Below are 23,249 nucleotides of genomic sequence, written 5' to 3'. Positions count from 1 at the left end.
TCATTGCTGTAGACACCATTGGACCATTGATAGAGCCCAAAGCTCTCTTTACATTAGAAGCAGGATTTTCCACCTAAGAAAATGTTTACAAATTTCAGTGCTGACTTGAAAACGGTATATCCTAGTCAGACTGTCTTTTCAAGATAATATGTCCACCTCACTTGGATATGTCCTGAGGGAATCTGCTGAAGAATGAAAGGAGTGGGCCCACCCTGCAGTGGCTCAGTCATCCCACACAGCAGATGAAGAAGGTGAGTATCTTACTCCAGTTTTACCTGTGAATGGGACCCTGTTCACAGAGGCTGGGAACCTGTGTCCCACCCCTAACACATTCCAGAGCAGAGCAGTCCCTTCCTGTGTTCTGTTTTTCTAGATGGGTCTCTACAATGTTAGGAGGTCAATGAATTATTCAACTAAGACCAGAGCTTTTTGCTTTTTTTGTCTCTTGTGTTTCCAAAATAACATATCTGCTCTAACAGCGGGCTCTCGTCACCCCGCACACAGCACCTTGGTGGTGTAGAATATGTCCTCTCTCTTCACAGTGCCATCCGCGATTTTGTCTCGAATGGCCTGGCCGACCTCCTTCTCGTTTTGATAGACGTATGCCGCATCAATGTGACGGAAACCTACATCAATTGCCATTTTGGTGGCCTCAGCAGCCTTGCTCTTAGGAACCTACAAAATATAAGTAAGGAGGGTTGGCAATTAGCCCGACTCAGAGAGAAGTAATTTATTTCCTTAAGAGTAGTTTCTCCAGCTGTCTCTCCATGTGTCCTCTTCCCCTGCTTGAGTAGCAAACAGCCTCAGTGACAAACCTATACCCTAGAGGCATGTACTAAACTCCAGTTTCATCAACTGGAGTTTACAAACTCTATAAACTCATGAATTCACGTTTATGAACTCTACCCTTGTCTGAAATGAGCTAGGGGAAAGGCCTTCACATGCAACATGGAAAATCAAGCCATTGAGTAGAGAAGTTGTTCAACGTGCCCAAGAATGAGACATCACCTGGCACATTATCCTCCTCCCGTCCCTTTACCACTTAGGGGTTTATGGTGTCTGTGTGCTCAACTTTAGGACCTGCCTGGCTAGAGAACCTCGTTCCCAGTGACAAAAACCTTTACCAGGTGACACAGGAAGGGCTCCACCTAACCCAGTGCCATGGCTACCCCCTAGTTATTCCTGGTACCTGCCAATAGATCCTGGGTTTACATGGCAATTACTGTGTGGACAGTGGTAACTGAATGACTGGTCCTGCTTTTCAGAAGAAGATAGAGTTTCCTCTCTATGCTGGTGGCAGGGAGGAGCATGTCTGGAGTTCAGGCAGTCACTAGGGCAGCTCTGGGTGCTTCTTTGCCTGGGAAGAGCTGTGAATGAGCAATGTTAGCAATTACCGCTGAGCGAGGGCATTGACCAGGTGCTCAGGCCTGTCAGCTATTACCCCATGAGGCAAGTGACCCAGGCCCCAGAAGTACTGCCTGCATGTGGCTGGGGTCTAGAAGGGCTGGCAGTGGGGACAAGGAAGATTATAATGGCCTGGGACCCAACTGGATCACCAGGGAATTTTAAACCTTGGTTTTGTTTTGGCTGTCATTGTATAGATATACAGATAGGTTATTTAATGAAAACATCATGGATAATTTCTAAATCTCATTGCAACTTTTAAAAGGGGTCTTTAAATTAATTCCCTGTTCCCATAGGAAAACATGAGGTCTCCTCTGCCTGAAGTCCATCCTCTCTACTTCAGGCAACTTTTTGTCCTCCATCTTCAGTCCCCCATGCCTTCTGTTTCACTCCCAGGGACCAGGGGCTGCGTGGGGCCACCCCTGGGTCAGCATCACAGCTTCTGTGAAGGGACTGAAGTAGAACTGTGCCTCTGCTACTTGGAAGAAGCCAGAAAGTTCAGAACATTCAGAAGCCACTTGTAGGCTAAGTGGAGGCAGTCTGGCTTCCTTACCCAGCTGTCTGGGTAGCTAAAGGAAACAGTGTTCCCATAGACGTGGAGGGGCCTGATAACTAGCGTTCTCATAGCCTTGAGACTGGGTCCAGTAAACTGTTCCCATAACATGAAGAGGGCTCGCATGTACGGAATTATGTTATATTATGTAATGTTTGGGCATCTTGCTGGCTTTGATCCCCTCTACTATTTAAAACAGGTAGGGACTTCCTGTTGGGGGTGATTATGAGAGATATGCAAGGGGACAGGTGACACGATGGGTGCCATGCCGGGGAGCAAGGGCCATGACATGTGACATGTGGAAAGACTTGCAGCCTGCAGTGTGCATGGCTTACCCACCCATGAGTAAAGAGGCATGCCAGACATCCCAATGCCTTCGTGAGTATTTTTCCAACTGCTTGAACACCGTGAACCTGCCTGGCCTTGAAGGGTGGCAGCACACCACTGCTCACCAGAACATCTATTTCCGACATCAAGCCTGCTTAATCTCAGCTCAGCTCAGCTCGTCCTTGAACCCTTCCCAGAACCCCCCACTTCACACGAGCCTCCCTCTTTCCAAACATTTCAACTTCCCTTGGCAATTACTGATATAATATCTAGTATTGTTAGGTAGCTGCTCATTGTGCTTCAAGGACTTTACCTAGCAGTCAAAACTCCAGAGAAGCAGAACTATTTTCTGTGCAGACTTTCTCTACTGCTAGTGATATTTTAATATCGAGAAGAAGTTTATTCTTCATTGTGGAATTGGTTAATTAATTTCATTAATAATTACCCTTCCTACCCTGATTATCTTGATAGGTACACCCGTAAAATCAAACAGCTTATTTTTCCTTTCTTCCCACCAAGCCAAACATTACAAAATAAATTCTAATATTTATCTCAGCCTCTGAGGCAGCTAAAATCAACATGGTGGTTTCACAAACAGGCAGTTACATGAATCTGTCCCCTGCTCAGCATCAGAACTTTATGAAAGGACTGAGAGGACAGCACACCTGAGCCACTCCCAGGAAAACCCACAGCAACAGCAGGTGGTGCCTGAGGAGTGGCTGCTCATCCCCTCAGCACACAGGCTCTGCCTGGGGTCAGCGTGGGCACGTTCGCACAGCCTGCCTCAGAGTTGCAGTGCTCCATGCCTTCACGACTGAGTCTGAGACACTGAGTTTGCTTGTTTCCCAGAACACACACCTGACTGGACAAAAGAAGTCACAGGCACGGGTGCGGGACCAGGCTCCCTGTTCCTCCTGTGATGCTCAACAACTGTGGGTGAGGTTGGGGGAGCTGCATTCAGAACAGAACTCTGGTTAGGGTGCAGAAGAAGTCTCCATTTCACTTTGCACCTTGTATACTGTGCTAAGCAGATGCATATGTTTTTTTTATTCTTCAGAGAAGAGTATGAGATTTTTTTTTTCCTATTCTCTGCCTTTAACAAATGTATTGGTTTGGCCAAAAAGTCCATTTTGTTTTTTCCATTAAATAGAAGTTGTATTTTTTCATTTTACCAATAACTTTATTGGTTTGTATATTTCAAGTATGTAAGCTATCCTCTACATGGTATAATATTGATTGTTCTCAATTAATGTCTTGATTTGATCACTATCAACTTCGACTACTCTACCCAATGATAAAGTATCATCCAGTGAGGAATCTCCACCAAGAAACTTTGTAAACCACTTTTGACACTTTCAATCATTCACAGAACCTTCCTCATACACTGTAGAAATGATTTTTTGCATTTCAGTTATCCTTTTACTTTTCTTGAATAGATAAAGCCTCATATGCCAAAAAGTTGCTTGTTTTCTTTCATCTTCAATATTAAAATGGCTACACAAAAATTCACCAATTTTGATAAGTTTTTTTAATGCAAGCTAATATGGCAGCTGGCATTGAAATACAATCTAACAAATACATTGTCACAAATACAATGTAACAAAGAGATTGTCACAATACAATCGAACAAAATTATTTCCAATGAAGTTAAAGATAAGGAAGGGCTACTAGAGCCATCTTAGGGAAAATAATGAACTTTTTGGACAACCCAATGATAAAAGTTTGATGTATTGAATGTAAGACATGCCCTGAGCTTAAGCTGTGACAGTGGTCACACAGATAATCATGTCACTGCAAACAAACTGGGCCTGTCTGACAGCTGTCAGCTATTGAAATTTCATTCATGGCTCTGTGGAATGGAGGGCCTCTGTCACTCACTGGGCATCCCTTCCAGGCCACCCCAGAGCTGCCCCTTCTGCACCATGACCAGAGTTTGACATTTGGAGAATATTGTAGTTAACCATGAGGATGAGCATATAATACAACTGAGAAGCCCAGTTCTAACTCATTGTTACTTATGCCTCTTCAGGTATCCTCCCTAAGTGCCTTATGCTTGGAACAACAGTGGCTCCTTTGCTGACAAAAGTTTCAGTGACAGACATTCTCTGGCAAATACTTCCAGCCCCACAAACCCTCAGCAAAGCTGCCACATGCAGTCACCTTAGCTGTCCTCTCCTCCTGGGCCCACTGCCCATTGGGAGTCCTAACCAAGAGCAGAGTGACTCTGACTGAGGAGCAGAGAGGTCTAGCAAGAGCAGCCAACCTTAGATGTTAAACAAGTAAGAAATAAGAAGAGTCATAGCACTTACCTGGGCCAGTTGTGGAGGAATTAAAGAAGAGAATGCAGGTAAAGTACTTACAATACATGGTGAGCATATACATGAAGTAACTCAAACAATAATAACATTAATAACCATAGAGGTAACTCATCCTCGGAATTCCCACCTCTGACTCCCCAGAGCCAGCAGCTCATCATCCCACTTAGTACAAAGTCAGAGGTGATGAAGCAGAAGCCACATGAGTCCTTCCAAATGACCCAGCGTATACTAGGCCCTGGTAGGGTAGTTTGTCCCCTGGTCCCCTGGGTTTGACTTACATCATCAGAAGCAAGAGTGCCAAATGCAAGCACTGGCATGAAATGCCCATCATTCAGTTTCACAGAACGACTGTGTTTGAGGTCCATTACTGCTTACAGTCCTGGGGAAGCTGACTCTGTCTTTCCTTCCTTCTGCTGACTGCAAACCTAGTACAAGGCCAGGCTCCAGCATTTTTTATTACCAACCACAAGCAGGGTGGGGCTGATGGTAGCTGCCCAGAATTCTGCATTGAAAACAAATCATTTCATTAACTTTTTGTATCTCTTCCAAGTCCTGGCAGGCACAGCTCCAGGGAGTGCACACAGAAATGTCACACCCATTGCTGGAGATGGATTTTCTCTCCATCATTGCTCGCCATGGACTCATAAGTTAAAAACAAACAAACAAACAAAAAACAAAAAAGAAATTCAACATGTCATGTTGTCCTTGATAATCACAGCTGACTTACACAAAATGAAAAATAGTTACTATGGTGGTCATTTCTAAATACGAATTCTACTACAGGACCTTAGTTAAGTCCCTCACCCTTCACTTGGTCAAAAATGCCATCAAAAAAGGCATTATTCAGCATTCGCTGAACTTAGCTCCAGTCCTGGTATCCAGCACACATGTAACAACATTCCTTAAGAAGCCCAACTCTTAATTTCATTACATATTTCCCTGTATCAGAACCTCATTCTAACATCTGATTCTCTGTGGCTTCTTTCTTTGAATCGTCTTGGCAAGAAAATAGTTGTCTGAGCTCTAAGATCAATTTCTGTAGTGGTGCCTTTGTTTCAGCAATGCCTCCTGCTGGGACAGACCACTCAAGTCCCCTCTCAGTCTTGTGAACTCCCACTTTCCTAACAGCTCCTGCTGCTGCCCACATCTTTGATGACTTCGCCAGAGGGGCAATCCCTCTTTCTTGTGTGCCCTCACATTATTATAGCCTGTGTTAGGGCAGTTCAGGAAACCAAATCAGTGAAATTACACCTGGAACTAATAAGAAACTTGTGCTAGATAGAACCCGTAAGTGTTGCTTTGTTTAATGTTACCATTTTGCCAGCCCTGCTTCCTTTGCAGCCTGCCACAGGATGTAACACTATAATTTATTTTCAACCCATCCGTCCCTCTGGCTGGTCAAGGTCAGAATTCTACTAGATTCTATTATTCCATATATTTAAGTGTTCATCACAAGTATAAATGTGATGAGTATAAGCTATATATTTTTATTGTAAAAGTAGGGCTATGTTCTGTGTCAGATAACAAGAAAATTCTCACACTTGATGTGAATACCCTTAAGCACATCATTCAACCTGTCAGAAATTTGTCTAATGTCCCCTGCACATTTACCTGTGGTTTGCACTAAATGCCTTGTTAAAGTGCAGAGACACTATTTCTTCCTTTCTTCTTGTTTCAGCAGCCTAGGAACTTTGTCAGTCAGGGAGAATGGGTCAATTCCTTCCTCAGTGAAGTCATACCAGGTTACCAGGCTCCCCACTTCTCCTTTAAAACAGTCTCATAAAGCTTGCATTTCAACATTTTCTGGAAACATTTCTAGAGATTGATATCACACCTGACAGCATTGGCGACTAGAGAGACATTTAGTGTCTACTGCAGACACCTCTCCTGTTTTCTAAGGTTTCTCAAAGGCTGCCAGTGAGAGAGGATGCTCTCATGGTACCAGCTCCTGGGCCTTTAGCAGAGCAGCAGACACATCAGGTTGTCCCCAAGGGTCCCTGCCACCTGCTATATATGCCTTGGTGTAATACTCCCTCTGGAGTGTGTGTGGGTGGTTCTCGTGACTTGCTCCTAATCCATGAACACTGTAATGTAAAAACAGTATGATTTTCATTATTAAGTTATACAGGACTGTGATGTCTACCTCCCTGATCAACTCCATTGTTTCTCAGCTTGCATACTTTGATAAAATAAGGGGAATGGTGGGAAGGTCTGTGTGGTAAGGAGTTGTGGGTAGCTTTTGGACACCAGCCAGCAAGAAACTGAGGCCTTCATTTCAGCAGCTCCCAAAGAAAAGAATTCTGTCAATCACCATTTTGGAAGCAGACCCTTCCCCTGCTGAGCCCTCAGATGTGACCCCCCACTTTGGCTGACACCTGGATTGCAGCCCACTGAGGAATCTGAGTAGAGTATCTAGCTCAGCTGTGCCATGCCACATAGCACATCATCACAAACTTAGCAGTTGGATACTAGTACAGGCAGATGGGTAAAATGGCAATTGTAAGTCACCATAAGGAGACAGGATGTACAGAGTCCTGGGAGAACATGAGATAGAAGGCAGGTAACCCAGCCTGAGTGTGTTAGAGATGTGACCTCTGCCTATGATGACATCTGAATATTCAAGAACCGTATGGAAGTGTGTTTCATTTAATAATATAGGAGTGGGAATGAAAAAAAAGGAATTTATTTATTAAAAATTTGTGTATTTATTCTTACATGTTTAAACTTCAGTCACCTACAAAGTACTCTCCATTTGATGCAATACACCTATCGAGATGTTTTTGAATTTTTCATATTTGATGCCTGTTAGTGCTTCTGCCATTTTTTGTTTCACCTCTTCCACGTTGGCAAAACTTTTCCTTTAGAGGACTATTTTCATACAGGCAAACAAAAACTGTTGCTCAGTTAAGATTGGGTGAATAGGGAAGGTGGGGCATGGGCATCACACTGTTTTTGGTCAAAAACTGCTCAATACTCAGTGCAGTGTGGACAGGTACACTCATAAATCATCCATATGAAATGGACCAACACATTGAAAGAGTCTTCAAAAAAATTCCCTGGAGCTGAATGCACCCTCTCACAACAACCAGCTAGTACACTGTTACAAATGGGTTCCTAGAACACTCACCTAGTGGGGGAAGCCTGTGCTACATGGGGCTCACCCTCCAGAAGAGAATTCCAGTTTTCTGGGTCCCTCTTCATACATATTAATTGAGTAGCTATGATGTGCCAGACATAGTTGTAGGCATTATGAACAAAACAAACAAAATATAAATATCTGCCCTGGTAGAGATGATGTTCCAGTAGTAAGACAATAAACTAATTAACACGGAGAATGAATGTCCTGTTACATGATAAGAAATGCTGGCTGAGAGAAGTAGCTACTACAGATCTTCAGGAAGTATGAAGAGAGGGCATTGTAAGATTTCTTGATCCCTATCACAGACCTCTCACCTTTCCCTTCCTTTAAGAATCTGCCCCACCATGCCTCACTTTTCTGGACATTGGTGCACTTTTTCTCCACCCTACTTAGTCCCTCTTCTATTTCCCCTGAAAGCCAGGACAGAACAGTGCCCTAGGCAAGATTTTTTTCTCCTTCCTGAGCAAATCCCAGCAATCAGCACCACCCTTGTAGCTGGACGAGGGAGAGGCTTGCTGGGTTTTCTCTCAGGGCCCAGCAGCAAGGATCAAGTACTGTCCAAGAAAAGGCAGCACTGTTCTAAAGCATTTTGCTGGGATGGAAGAACAATAATTATTGACGCAAATCCTAAGAAGAGTAGGATGGAGTCCAAGTTACTCTAAAAGGAAATTTAACCAAAGAGAGGACAAAGTTCAGTTAGGTCTCTGCGATACTGAAGGGTGACTCATGGTATTGAGAGAAGTATTCACATTGCGTGGGAATAAAATTTTGCACTTAGAGTCCTCCCTGAACAGGTGGGAATCCATTGTGAAGCAACAAAAATAAACTGCCTAATAAGCTGGGAACCTGTTTCAATCTGATTTCACCACTCATACAAACAGAACAGATATGGCCTTCAGGGCTCTTAACATGACTCCTGAAGAATCTGGTTAAATTCATGCCCCTTCTTGCTGGCCACACGAGCAGGTGGCCAGTGAGAAGCTGTTTCTATTCTGGGGCTATTCACTGGCCCTCACTCCTGAACCAGCTGCCACCCCAGCCAAGGCCTCCCGCTCTGGGCCTCTGGTCTCCCTAACCCAGGTCAGCCATTGCAAACAGAGGCTTCATCCGTACATGTCCCTGCTGCTGGAACAATATGACTAGGTCGTTGCCAAGTTCTCAGCTAGAAGAACATCCAAGTCATACAAGATGTGAACCCCAAGCTGAAGCTCCCCCAGAGCTGTGCGGTACTCCCTCCTTCCCAGCACTTGCACCTCAGCTCCAGTGTCACCTCCTCAAGGTGGTCCTCTCAGCTGGATCCCTCTAATCAAAGTACACTCCCCATTCTCCACAGCTTCTCTTCATCTCACACATGTTCAACTTCTTCAGAACATTTACCACTCACTGAAATAACCTTATCCACACATTTATTTGCTGATGTGGTTTCAAGCATATTGAATCATTCATCACCAACCCCTTCACCTAGAACAGTCCCCAGCATGTAGCTTGTGCTCAGTAAATATTTCTGGAATGAATGCACAGTCACATTTGCTAGTTTTTTAGTCTCTGTTCTTAGATTCTGTGAATCCAAAACTGTTTCTAAACTTCTATTAAAAATTTCAACCAAAACTGTGCTCTGCTCTGGAAAATTGACAGGCTCTTCTCACATGAAGAACAGAGTAACAGCATTTTTCATCCCTCCCTTCAAGGCTGGTACTGATAACAGTAGTGACAGTTTTCAGCAGGTACAGTTGCACCCAGCTGAATGACAAGCCTAGGCACATTGAAAGCAGCAGCACAGCAAGCTGTTGTGACAGGTGACCACAAGGGTAGAACATGAACAGCTTGATAATAAACATCCCTAAGGAGTTTCCAAGATCACAGGAGACACTTTGAGGGTACAGCTCCAGCCACAAGTCAGCCAGGAAGACAGAAATCATGCTGAAAATTTAAATAGAGGGAATTCAAGATAAGGAACTGGTATTCAATTGTGAGAGCATCAGGAAAGCCAATCAGGGAACAATGAAACTACCCAGAAATTCACAGAAACAGGTAGCCACCACTTGCTGCTCATGTAGCTAAGACACAAAGAAAAGGACAGTTATGAAGCCCAGAGCTGGTGAGGTGGGGGAGTGTCCACTGGGAGGACATGCAGGTATGGTGGGCCCACTGGGTGGGAGCTAGAACTACTGACAAGATAGAAGCTTCTATCGCATTTTTCAAAAAAGGAAGAAAAAGCACCCCAGCATGTCCTTCCATTTTTACTCTCTCCTTAGTGCCTCTCAATACCCAAACCCAACTGGAAACCAGCAGACAGAGAAGCCAGGACACAGCTTGAGGAGGTCAGTCCTCCCAGTTATGGCCGCAGGAAAAGCTTAAAAACGGACTGAAGGCCAGCAGCATAATGTCAACCAATCCAGCTGCTTCTGGTTCAGTGTTTTAAATATGATACTGATGAAATACAGCCTTCATTTGTACTCCATACAGATGGGATCAGAATACTAGATTTCATCATCATAAGGGTGTGAACTGCATGGGTAACTAGAATATATTAAAACTTGCTCCTGGGGAACTGCTAACATTCTTTAGTATTCATAAGTCAGGTCACCTTTGACAACAGTTAGGATTAGCACAGATGGGGCTATAATCACATCTCCTAACAGATATAGTTAAGCAAATATTTGCAAAACCCTGGTCCTATTTTTTTTTTTTTTAGGTCATGCACATAGGAACAAATCTAAGAGTTCTGAAATGTGTTTGGCAAGGCTGTATCCTTAAATCTTTCCATGCAACTAAAATGGCAGCAACCATCTTTGAAACAAGGACATAGGAGTCATTATGCTGGACCTCAAAGTCTCTAGTCCCAGGGTTAAACTCCTTCCCAAACCCAGCCTAGGGGTCCAAGCATTATGCTGTGGATTATGCTGCAGCAAACATCAGGAATGTGAGTACCTGTGACTCTGCCATCTGTCAGTTATAACACACTTGGCCCAGAGAGCCCAACAGATGGACTATCTGGCTTTTTGAAGGTGCAGGCAAGAGAAACCAAGAAGAGCACATCAGTCTTGTTAAGTTAAGCAGATTGAAATCATAGCAGGCTGAGGTATCTGGATATTGCATGGTAGAGTTCCAAAAAACAGGAGCAAGATAGCAAAGGAGTCTCAGAAATGTGCATAGGAGACCCCTGGACTGTATGACTGAATACTGAAATGTGAAAATACACAAAGTCACACAAATAAGATGAGGGACCTATTAGTTGAACAGTTCCCCGAGATGCCAGAAAGCTAGGACATGTTTGAGTTCTAACCAGCCAGAGTGAACAACCTTTGTTGAACACCCATGGAATTCAATACAGACACTAGAAGATTCATATTTTAAATTCTAGAGGAACCACAAAAAAAAGATTAAAAGGGGTAAGCTAATAAGACAGTAAGTAAGCTAAATCCACAATTAATAGAATGTTAATACAAAAGAAAGCAGAAAAACATAAAGCAAAGGAACAAAGAACAGATGAGACAAATAGAAAACAAATGGATAAATGGTGGATTTAAGTCCAAGCATATAGATAATTACATTAGATATAAATGGTTTAAACACTCCATTTAAAAGGCAGAGATATGCACATTGGATAAAGCAAAATCTTTTTATACACTTTCTAAAAGAAACAGAGACATAACACTGTTTCTATTTACAGATGACACGTTCTCAAATACAAGGTTCCAAAAACAATGTTTAAACTAATACAACTGATATGTCAGTTTAGCATGAACACAGAATACAAAATCAATATTGAAAAGATCAATGAGGGTAGAGTAGGTGAAAGCTACATTTATCTCTTCCCAGGACCAACTGAAATTACAGCTAAATTATAGAACCATCCTAGAAACCAACTGAAAACTAGCTTAGGTCTTATAACCAAGAACTTGCAGAAGCCACATCAAGACAGGTAGGAAGGGCAGAGATGTGAAAAGGTTTTGGCCTTTTGGCCATGGGTGGTGGCAGAGGTTCCAGAGGGCACTCTCAATGATGGTGGACTCTGCCTAACAAGCACAGGGTCTAAACTCCAAGCTGAACTCTAGAGCCCAGAACACCAGAGCCAGGAAGAAGCATCTATATAATATCTGTCTGTGAAAAGCAGCAGGGTTTCTCTCTGCCAGAGAGAAACATTAGTCTACTAGGGACACAGAAAACTTCTTAAAGGGCCAATGCACAAAATTCTGTTCACAGCCATTCACCCTGGGCTATAGCAGAGGGAGGGCAATGTGGACTAGAGTCACATGGGGAGAGTTTTGGATTTGTGGCTCAGGGGAGCTGAAGGGACAGCCACAAGGATCCATATGCTGAGTCATTTTCCCAACCCATAGATGCTATCTTTCTTGGGTGGGGCACTCCTCTCCAAGCAGCATCAACCTGGGGAAAAGGAATAGCCCCACCCTCTGCACTCCTCCTCACCCCAAACTATGGAGCTTAATCCCTGCTGAGATACACAGCCAGAGTTTCTTTCAGTGACTGAGTCTAGCAGGCAGCTGGAAGGAAAAGGCAGGCAGAGGCAGATCTCAGAGAGCCTTGAAACTTTCTCCAACTTGTCCTCCAGCCTGGTGGTGGTAAAAGCCAGCCTTGGTATGCAGCTTGGTCATTCCTGCATGCAACCAGGCCCAGCTGAAGTAGCCAGAAACTGTGGGTCACTTATAGCTCCAAAGGTTGCACAAGGCCAATCAGAGGCAATGTCTAACACAGGTCTGCATCAGAGTTCCTCCTAAGAAACCCAGAACAAACACACCTAGTAGCTATCTTCAGACAACATTAAAGCAGGATCCAATGAACTTGACAAGCAGCATATTCAAAGAGAGATCTCAGCAGGCACCAAACCCAACTGATGTGATTCCACTATGTGGGATCAGTACCTGCACCAAAGCTTATAGGCCGTGGTTGGGGTTGAGCCTCAGAGTCAGCAAGTCAGAGACTTATTCACCTGCACAAAAGGGCCCTTATCAGTCAAGACTCAGTTATAGCAGGAGGGCCCACATAACCCATACAAGGAACATTCCTGAAACACCAAGCTCAGGTGATCAAGGAGACTTTACTATTAGACACCACAGTATACCCACTACATAAGGCCACCCCACAAAGACTAGAAGTCATAGCAGACCTATCTAATACATAGAAACAAACATGAAGAGGTGTTCTAAATGGGAGGATTAAGAAACAGGCCTCAAATGAAAGAACAGGAGAAATCTCCAGAAAAAGAGCTATATGAAATAGAGGTAAACAATTTATCAGACATATAGATCAAAGTAATGGTTATAAGGATGCTGAACACCATGAAAAAGGACACAAAACATCTAAAAAAGTAGCAGTCAGAAATGAAGACTATATGAAGGCAACAGTACTTGAACAACAATAAAAAAGATAAATAGATAGATAGATAGATAAATAAATAAATAGAAAGAAAGAAATGAAGAATATAATATCTGAAATGACAAATACACTGGAAGGAATAAAACAGTAGTTTGAATGAAGCAGAAGACTAAATCAGTGATTTCTAAGACAAGGTAGAAAGAAACATCCAATCAGAACAGCAAAAAGGAAAAAAAATTAATGAAGATAGTTTAATGGACCTTTGAGACAACATAAAGTGTAACTACATCTGCAACATAGGAGTACCAGGAGAAGAGAGAAAGTGAGATTGAGAACTTATTTGAACAAATAATGACTGAATGCGTCCCTAACCTGGTGAAGGAAAAAGACATATAGATCTGGGAAGCACAGAGAATCCCAAACAAGATGGACCCAAAGAGATCTACACCAAGACACATCATAATTAAAATGGCAAATGTTAAAGACAAGAAGAGAATCTTAAAAGCCACAAAAGAAAAATAGTTCTACAAGGGAGCTCCTATAAGATTGTCAGCTGATTTCTCAACAGAAACATTTCAGGTCAGAAGGGACTGGCATAAAATATCAAAGTAATGAAAAACAATGATCTTCAACCAAGACTACTTTACACAGTAAAGCTATCATTTAAAATTGAAGGAGAAATAAAGAGCTTCCCAGACCACCACCACCCCAAAAAAACACTTAAGGAGTTCACTACCTCTCAAACCAGTATTATAAGAAATGTTAAAAGGTCTACTTTAGGAAGAAAGAGGAGGAGGAGAAGAAGAAAAAGGAGGAGGAGAAGGAGGAGGAGGAGGCGAAGAAGAACAAGAAACATAGTTAAAAGAATAAAAAGGCAATAAATACATACCTATAGATAATATCTTTATATGTAAATGGCTTATATACTCTAATCAAAAGATATAGGGTAGCTGAATGGATAAAAAAACAAGATCTATATATTTTGTCTATGAGACCCACCTCAAAACTAAAGATGCAAACAGACTGAAAGTAAAGAGATGAAAAACATATTTCATATAAATAGAAATGAAATAAAAAAGCAGGAGTAGCAATACTTATATAAGGCAACTAGATTTTAAAACAAAGGCTATAGTAAGAGACAAAGAAAGACACTATATAATGATAAAGGGGTCAATCCAACAAGAAAATATAATCCTTATAAACATTTAAGCACCTAACATAAGAGCATCTAAATATGTAAAGAAAATCTTGTTGGACATAAAGGGGGAAAAAATAGTAACAATCATAGTAGGGGATTTTAACACCCCATTGACATCAATGGATGTACGTTTCAGATAGAAAACAAACAAGGAAACGGCTGCCTGGCACACCAGATTGATGCATAATTGATATCTTCAGAGCATTTTACCCCAAAGCAGCAGGAAAAAAATGGAACACTCTTTAGGATAGACCGCATAGTAGGACACAAAACAAGTCACAATAAATTTAAGAAGACTGAGATCATATTAAGAATCTTCTCTGACCTTAATGGCATAAAACTAGAAATCAAACATAAGAAAAAACTAAAAAACAAACAAAGACATGGAGGCTAAAATAACATGTTACTAAACAATAAATAGGTTAACAATGAGATCAAAGAAGAAATCAAAAGATACCTTGAAACAAATGAAAATGAGAACACAACAACCTAAATTCTGTGGGACACAGGCAAAGCAATCCTAAGAGGGAATATCATAGCATTACAGGTTTATCTCAAGAAATAAACAAACAAATAAAACTCATATAAACTATCTACCTTTACACTGAAAGGAACTTAAAAAGAACAAGAAAGAAAGACCAAAGCAAGTAGGAAAAAAAGGAATATAAAAATCAGGGCAGAAATAAACAAAATAAAGTCTAAAAAAAACAATACAAAAGATAAATGAAACCAAGACCTGTGCATTTGAAAAGATAAACAAGATTAACAAAACTGTAACCAGATTCATCAAGAAAAAAGAGAGAACCCCAATACGTAATATCAGAAATGAAAGAAGAGAAGTGACAACTGACACAAAAGAAATACAAAGGGTTGTAAGAAAATATTATGAACAACTATATAACAACAAATTGGGCAATCTGAACAAAATGGATAAGTTCTCCTTATACAATTCTTCTAAAACTGAATCAGGAAGATTTAGACAACCTGCATAAACAGATTACAAGTGAAATTGAAGTAGTAATCAAAAAACTCTTCACAAAGAAAAGTCCTGGACCAATGGCTGCACAGGCAAATTTTACCAAATATTCAGAAAAGAATTAACACCTATCCTTTTCAAACTACTCCCAAAAATTCAAGAGGAGGAAAGACCTCCAAACTTATTTTACAAGGCCAGCTTTATCCTAATTCCAAAACCAGAAAAATGCGCTACAAAGAAAGAAAGTATAGGCCAATGTCATTGATCAATGTATATATAAAAATCCTCAACAAAATATTAACAAATGGGATTCAGTATTAAATTAAAAAGATCATACACCATGATCAAGTAGAATTTATTCTGGGGATGCAAGTTTGGTACAATATATGCAAATCAATAAACTTCATACACTACAGAAACAAAATGAAAGATAAAAACCACATGATCATATCAATAGATGCAAAAAAAAAAAAAATCCAATGCCCATTTATGATAAAAAAAAACTCTCAGCAAAGTGGGAAGATGGGACAATTATCTAAAAATCAGTTATATTTTTATACACCAATAATAAACTCTCAGAGAGGGAAACTAAGAAAACAACCCCATTTACAATTGCTTCAAAAAATAAAATTAAATACCTAGGAATTACTTTAACCAAGGATATAAAGACCTGTACTCAGAACATTAGAAGATACTGAAGAAAGAAACTGAAGAAGATACAAGTAAGTGGAAGCATATTCCATGTTCATGGACAGGAAAAATTAACATCATTAAAATGTCCATACTATCCAAACCGACCTACAAATTCAATGCAATTCCTATAAAGATATCAATGGCAAATTTCACAGAACTATTGCAATTACTCCAAAAATTTATATGGAACTACAAAAGCCCCCAAAATAGCCACAGTGATCTTGAGAAAGAAGAACAAAGTTGGTGGTGTGGAAGTATCACACTACCTGATATCAAACTATACTACAAAGCTACAGTAATCAAAACAGCATAGTACTAGAATAAAAACAGACGTATAGATTAATGGAACAGAAGAGAGAGCCCAGAAATAAACCAACACCCTATGTTCAATCAATATTTGGCAAAGGAGGCAAGATCCCTCAATGGGGTAATGGCAGTCTCTTCAATAAATGAGAGTATTGGACAGATATGTGCAAAAAAGTGAAACTAGACCACCTTCTTACACCATACACAAGAATAACTTAAAAGGGGTAAAAGATTAAATGTTAGTCTCAAAACCATGAAAATTCTAGAAGGAAATTTTCTAGACATTTCTCACAGCAGTATTTTTTTATATATCTTCTGGGATAAGGGAAATGAAAAGAAAAATGAAGTGGGGATACATTAAAAATAAAAATATTTTGCAGCAAAGAAACCATCAACAAAATAAAATGACAACCTATTGAATGGGAGAACATATGTACCAATGATACATCTAATAAGGGCTTAATATCCAAAATTTATTTTAAAAAACTTATACAATTCAACACCAACCCCTCCAAAATAACCAAATGAAAAAAATTCAATTAAAAATAGCCAAAGGAGCCAAATAAACACTTCTCGAGAGGGGACATGCAGATGGTCAACAGAGATGTGAAAAGATGCTTAATGTCATCAATCATCAGAGAAATGAAAAAGGTAAAGACAGTATCTTCAGTAAATGGTGTTGGGAAAATTAGACAGATATGTGCAAAAAAATGAAACTACAACACCTTCTTATAACATACACAAGAATAAACTGAAAATGGATAAAGTCTTAAATGTTAGACTCAAAACCATGAAAAGTTTACAAGAAACATAGACAGTAAAATTTCAGACATTTCTCATAGCAATATTTTTTCTGATATGTCTCCTGAGCAAAGGAAACAAAAGAAAAAATAAACAAATGGGACTACATCAAACTAAAAAGTTTTTACAGCAAAGGAAACCATCAACCCAATGAAAAGACAACCCACTGAATGGGAGAGCATATTCACCAATGATATATCTGATAAGAGTTAATATCCAAAATTTATAAAAAACATATATAATTCAACACCCCAAAAATTCAATTAAAAAATAAGCAAAGGACCTGAATAAACACTTTTCCAAAGAGGACCTACAGATAGCCCATAGACATATGAAAAGATGCTCAATGTCATTAACCATCAGAAAAACACAAATTAAATCCACAATGAGCTATCACCTCATACCTATCAGAATGGTTATCATTAGTAAATCAATAAACAGCAAGTGCTGGCAAGGATGTGGAGAAAAAGGAATGCTTCTTCATTGTTGATGAGAATGCAGATTTGTGCTGCCACTGTGGAAAGCAGAATGGAGTTACCTCAAAAAAATTAAAAATGAAACTGCCTTATGACCCTGCAATTCCACCTCTGGGAATTCATAAGTAATTCAAAACACTAATTAAAACACTAATTAGAAAGAATATATGCTCCCTTTTGTTCATTACAACATTATTTAGAATAACCAAGATTTGAAAGCAGTCCAAGTGTCCAACAGCAGATGAATAGATTTAAAAAAAAACAAACTGTGGTACATTTATACAATGGAACACTAGGCAGCAGAAATAAAGTAGGAATTTTTATCTTTTGCAACAGTATGGATGGAACTGGAGAGTATTATGCTAAGTGAAATAAGCTAAGAGGCACAAGACAAATACCATATGATCTCAAGTATATAAGAGGAAACTAATGAACAAAACAAACAAGCAAGCAAAATAGAACCAGAGGCATGGAAACAAGGTACAGACTGAGAGTGACCAAAGGGGAGGAAGGGTGAAAAGGTGGGAAAGAAGGGGAAAGGTCTAGTCAAGGGACAGGTATGGATGGCCCATGGGCATGGACAACAGGATGGGGTCTGACTATGGGAGCTACAGATAGGCCGAGAAGGGAAGAGCAATGTGGGAAAATTGGGACAACTGTAATAAAACAACAATTTTAAGAAAAAGCAGTGGTCAGATTATACAATGGGATACTACTCAGCCATAAAAAAGGAAATCTTACTTTTTGTGACCTGGAGAGCATTATGCTTAGTAAAATAAGCCAGTCCAAGTAAGACAAATACCATATGATTTCACTCATATGTGGAATCTAATGAACAAAATGAACTAACAAGCAGGATAGAGACAGACTCATAGAGAGAAAGTGGATAGATGTTGAGTGTTGGGAGGAATAGTTGGCAGGGTGGAGGGATTGAGTGAAAAAAAAACAAAGAATAAGAGAAAAAACTCATAAACATGAACAACAGGATAGTGATTGCCAGGGTGAGGGGCTGGGTGGAGGAGGGTACAGGGGAAATAAATGGTGATGAATGGAGACTTGACTTGGGGTGGTAAACACACAATGCAGTGTACAGATGATACATTGTAGAATTTTTGCACCTAAAACTTGTATAACTTTGTTAACCAGTGTCACCTCAATAAACTCACTACAAATAAATAAAGCAAAAATAAATAAAAGATCAATGGTATTTTTATATACCAGAAATAAAACTATCAGAAATTGAAATTTTAAAAACTATCATTTAGTATTATATTAAGAAAGACAATATTTAGGGACAAATCTAAACACGTGGGCAAAATTTGTATGCTAAGATATACAATGTATTGGTGAGATAAATTAAGAATACCTAACTAGATGGAGAGATACACTGTGCTCTTAGGTCAGGAGACTCAATATTGCTAAGATGTCAGTTCTTCCCAAAATGTTTCTCTAGATTGAATGTAATCCTGCTAAAAATCCTAGCACCCTTTTTTTTTTAATTGACATACTGGCTCTAAAATTTATACAAACAAGCAAAGGAGTTGGAGTAGTGAAAGCAATTCTGAAAAAGAAGGAATTTGGAGGATTCAAACTGCCTTATTTCAAGACTTACGATAAAGGTATAGTAAGAGAGGGTTCCTGTCTAGAGAAAAGAAAACGTTAAACGACTTGAATGCCCTGGGAAAAGTAGCTCACTGAGTAGATAAGCTGCACTCACTCCACCACAATCTTCATTGCTGATACGTGCTGAAACAAAGAAAAACAAATTTCTCAGAACATTTTAATCAATTAAACACTCCCCCCTAGTGTGTGGCCATGACATTACATCATAGCCCAGGATTCTGACCACAGACATCAAAGAGTTTGAGGACATCTAGTGGCCATTTCCAAATTGCTTACTTCACAAATGAGGAAACTGAAAAGTCAGATGTTTGTCCCAGGTCACACAGGGAGTGGCTGGCAGAGATAACCAGACTGCAGGATTCCTATCTTCCATCTTCTGTCACCTCAGCAGTTAACAACAGGCAGGCTGGCAACAAAGGGCTCCATGTATGAGGTGAGGCTCCCTGTAAGGCTTTCAAAAACTCAACAAACTGGAAAGCACTCACTACTGCCCCATAGGAATTTGTCATCTAAGTGAGATTATGCCATAGCTAAAAAAATAATAATAATAAAATAATCCCAATTCATGCAAGCAGGATCCTTGTGGGGGATAATTTGCATATGAAGCCAGAAAAACTGAGGAGGTAACAGAGGCCAAATAATAAGGTTTTGTGCCAAACTAAGGATTGCTAACTTAATCCTGGCAAGAAGAATGGCTGTGGAAGAGTCTTGAGCAGAGGAGAACTATGACCTGGTTTTAAATTTAGCAAAACCATTCTGGCTAAGGCAGAGGAAAGCAGGCCTGGGAACAAAAAGATAAGCACGGCTTTGTCTTGGTATTACAGGGTATGCAGGATCTGAACTTACAGTGAAGACTCCTCATTTCCTAGGTCGACGACGTTATGAAGCTTTATAGAGAATACAGGAGGAGTGAGAAGATTTGTGAGGTCAACGAAGTAATCATTGCAACACTAGACATATTGAGTTTAAAGGCCCTACAGATAGGACATCCAGATAGAAATATCTGGTAGGCAATTACACAGGCAAGCCTAGACCTCAAGTACACAGTGTAAATTTTAGTTACAAGTTAGCTGAGCCTTGGAGACACACAGAGCTGCCCAGGCAGCTCATATAGAACAAGAGCACAAGAGGGCAATGGGTACAAACCCACTTTATAGGATGAGCAGAATCCACATGAGACAGAGGAGAGCAGTATGGGCTCACATCACGGAAGAGAGGCAGGCAACTTCACGGAAAAAAATGTGCTAAACTCTGTCAAATGCTAAAAAAAAATGTTAATAGTGCTGATAGTTCAGGTAAAGCAAGGAAAAAGAATGCATCATGAGATCTGACAACATGAAGGTCACTGGTGTTCTTGAGAAGAATAATCTCATGGGAGAAAGACCATGCAGGTGGATTCAAGAGGGTAGAAGAACAGGGAATAGAGATAGTGGAGACATACTTTTCAAGCACTTTTGCCTGGAAGAGAAATGAGAAAATGTTCGGTTCTCTTGTTTCTTTAAAAGGGTTGTACAGTCTCAGACCTATATGAACAATTGATGAATACCATCTTATTATGTCACTCTTCTCATAAAATATTTGTCTTTTACAAGGGAAAACAGTTTTAGGCCAAAGATGTCACTCCTTCCTGTTTGGGCCATAGGTCTACCACAGACAGATGTCCCTCCATCCCACTGCAGAGTTGCATGGCCATTGTGGTGGCTAAACCATGTTGCACAGCCAAAAAGCTGCGGCTGTGTCTCTCTTGGTTTTAGTGGTCCCTTAAAGAAAATTTTAAGCACAGCACAAAGACTTAGGTGGAGGATGCTACTTAGTTAATATTATCAGGAAGCAACAACTGACTGTCTTGACCTTGGAAAGTATGTCAATAATATCAAGTGCCCTATTACTTTCAATATCTCATGAGTGAATAATATTTATGAACCTACCTTCTAACGCTTGCTGGAGCAATAGAGTATCTTTGCTGTTTAGGGGCAGCCATAACTGCTAGAAGCATATTTCAAGAATTGGCACCAGTTGCAAACTAGCTCTCCACCTCTCTCCAGAGTGCTAAAGTTTTCCTTTGCACCAGGAAATTCTCTCTGTCCCCACACACTGTTAGTGTTCCATGTCAAGAATGGGAAGGTATGATCAGAGAGAAAGATTTAATTGGTTGAAGAAAGAACCATGAGGGATTCTAGAATTGTCCAACTAGCACTGATCTTAGACGCAATCCAGACAGCACTCTTGTCTAACTAAGGCCAGCAGAGGTGGGTGACTCTGCAGAGCTCACCCAGAAAGTTACTGGGGACACTGAGATTTTAAAGGTGACTGGTGCTTTTTGCAAAATGTCACACTATCAAGAGGGGCAATGCCATCTAATGGTACACTAGAGGGTGGGATCTGGAGCCAGTCTGCTTTGTTCAAATCCCAGCCCTGTCACTGATGCACTGTCATGGTAGTCAGTTTCCTGAATCTTTCCTTCACCTGCAGTAAATTGAATGAGCTACTTACCTTCCCTGGGCAACACGAATAGGACTGTTGGGACGAGTACATAACTTAAGACAAAAAAGCTCTTAGCTCATCATATCAACAGCACTCAATGAATGTTAACTTTATGTTATTGCCTGTCTGAGACATTCAAGTCTAAGAGTTATGCAACAACTCTACCAGAAAGGAGCCTGAAGTTGTTCAAGGAAGAATAACAAGTTTTAAAATTGTGAAAGCTCAGTAGTGATTATTCTTCATTGGAGGGCAATAGCAGCCCCCAGGAGCTCCTCTAGAGGAACTGGCAGGCCTACTTGCTGCCCTTGGGGCTGCCATGGGTTCTTATACAAGCAACCCTGTAAAGTGGCTTCAAGTTTGAGGGAAGAGGGCCAAACACAAAGCCCCTAGGTAGATGCCAGGCAGCCAGCAGACCCACCCAGGGAAGGATAACCCAGGGAACTAACCATCTGACCTGAGCCAGACAGAAAGGGCCTGGTGTCAGCAGACACTGGGGCTAGGTGGGGGGTAGGAGGGAGGTTGGAAGTGGGTGGAGGAAGGTCAGGGAGATAAGAATGTAGCTCACAGGTGAGAACAGCCCTGAACAACCTGTGGGTCAGGGTCTGTTTGCCTGCTTTCAGATCTAGGATGGGTACCTGGAAGAGAACTGGCAAGGAGCTTAAGCGAGGATAACAGCCTTGTAGGTCAATGGTCCCCTCATTATTGGGTCCTACTCCCCACCAGTCAAACCTGATATGTTTTTGCTGAAAAGATAACAACCATTCCAGCCAATACTAGAAGAGCGAATAAGTTTAAGCTTATGCTTCCCAAAGTCATTTGCCACATTCTCTCAGTAATTGCCTTAAAATGGAGGTTTTACCAGTTTTTTTCTCTTCACCTCAGTATATCTGAGAAGTGTGGGAATGTAAAGCCCAGTTGAAGAACAAAGCACAATTCTAAACTTCTCTGTCTTCAGCATTCATTCACTTGGTAAATATCCATGAGCACTCTGTGTCAGGCACATGAAGAAGGTGGAAACATGGGCACCTGCCCATATTGAGGGCCTCGGGTGCCAGGGTAGACTATGCAGTGTGTGTGTTGCTGTGTGAATTTAGGGTTCCTAGAAAGTCCCAGAGGCACAGAGCTACATTCAGAAGGTTTGGGGCAAATGTCCTTGGAAAATATAGCTGTAAAGATGTGAGGAAGGCAAGACTGAGTGAGGGAGAAGCTGGCCTGTAAAGCAGTTGCAACTGAGGCCTCTGCTAATCCTATGGAGAGCTCTAGACTGGGGATGGTCTTTCTGAGTAGTCCAATTGAGGCAAGGAGGCTACGCCTTTGCATACCTGCACTAGCGGTCACTGGCAGTGAATCCTCTCTTCAGGGTGAGCAGTGTCATGCTTTCAATGGCAATTACCAGTGAGGGGCACAGCTGTGGACCATCCTGCCCACTGAGAACTTCTAGAACTATAGACAAATCATCATACACAGTAGTCATACCCTCCTCCTTACACTTTATGAACAGCAAATACTGCATCCCAGATGAATGAGCCAGACTTACCCCAGACCCTTAGAAAATTTCAGTGAGTGGGGCTGCCTATTAGTATATCCCTCTAGGCAAATGAGAACTCAGAGACA

General features: G+C 40.9%; 1 protein-coding gene across 7 annotated transcripts in view; it reads right to left on the bottom strand.

Annotated features, from left to right (window-relative positions):
* The window catches only part of LOC114492418 (aldo-keto reductase family 1 member C15-like), a 355,773-nt gene extending 350,729 nt beyond the window's left edge, over positions 1 to 5,044 (bottom strand). For 3 of the 7 annotated variants that reach the window (XM_036025062.1, XM_036025061.1, XM_036025060.1), the window contains exons 1-2: positions 4,881 to 5,044; positions 508 to 675 (exon numbers count right to left, since the gene is read on the bottom strand). In XM_036025062.1, coding sequence (XP_035880955.1) covers positions 508 to 675; positions 4,881 to 4,967 — 255 coding nt within the window. In that variant the 5' untranslated portion in view covers positions 4,968 to 5,044. The remainder of the gene's footprint in view (positions 1 to 507; positions 676 to 4,880) is intronic. The other 4 variants (XM_036025054.1, XM_036025049.1, XM_036025059.1 and 1 more) reach the window with 3 other exon arrangements.
* Positions 5,045 to 23,249: the final 18,205 nt, after the last annotated feature.

Source organism: Phyllostomus discolor, chromosome 1, assembly GCF_004126475.2.
Source record: "Phyllostomus discolor isolate MPI-MPIP mPhyDis1 chromosome 1, mPhyDis1.pri.v3, whole genome shotgun sequence".
NCBI classification, from domain to species: Eukaryota; Metazoa; Chordata; class Mammalia; order Chiroptera; family Phyllostomidae; genus Phyllostomus; species Phyllostomus discolor.
This window is presented reverse-complemented; position numbering and strand designations above follow the sequence as displayed.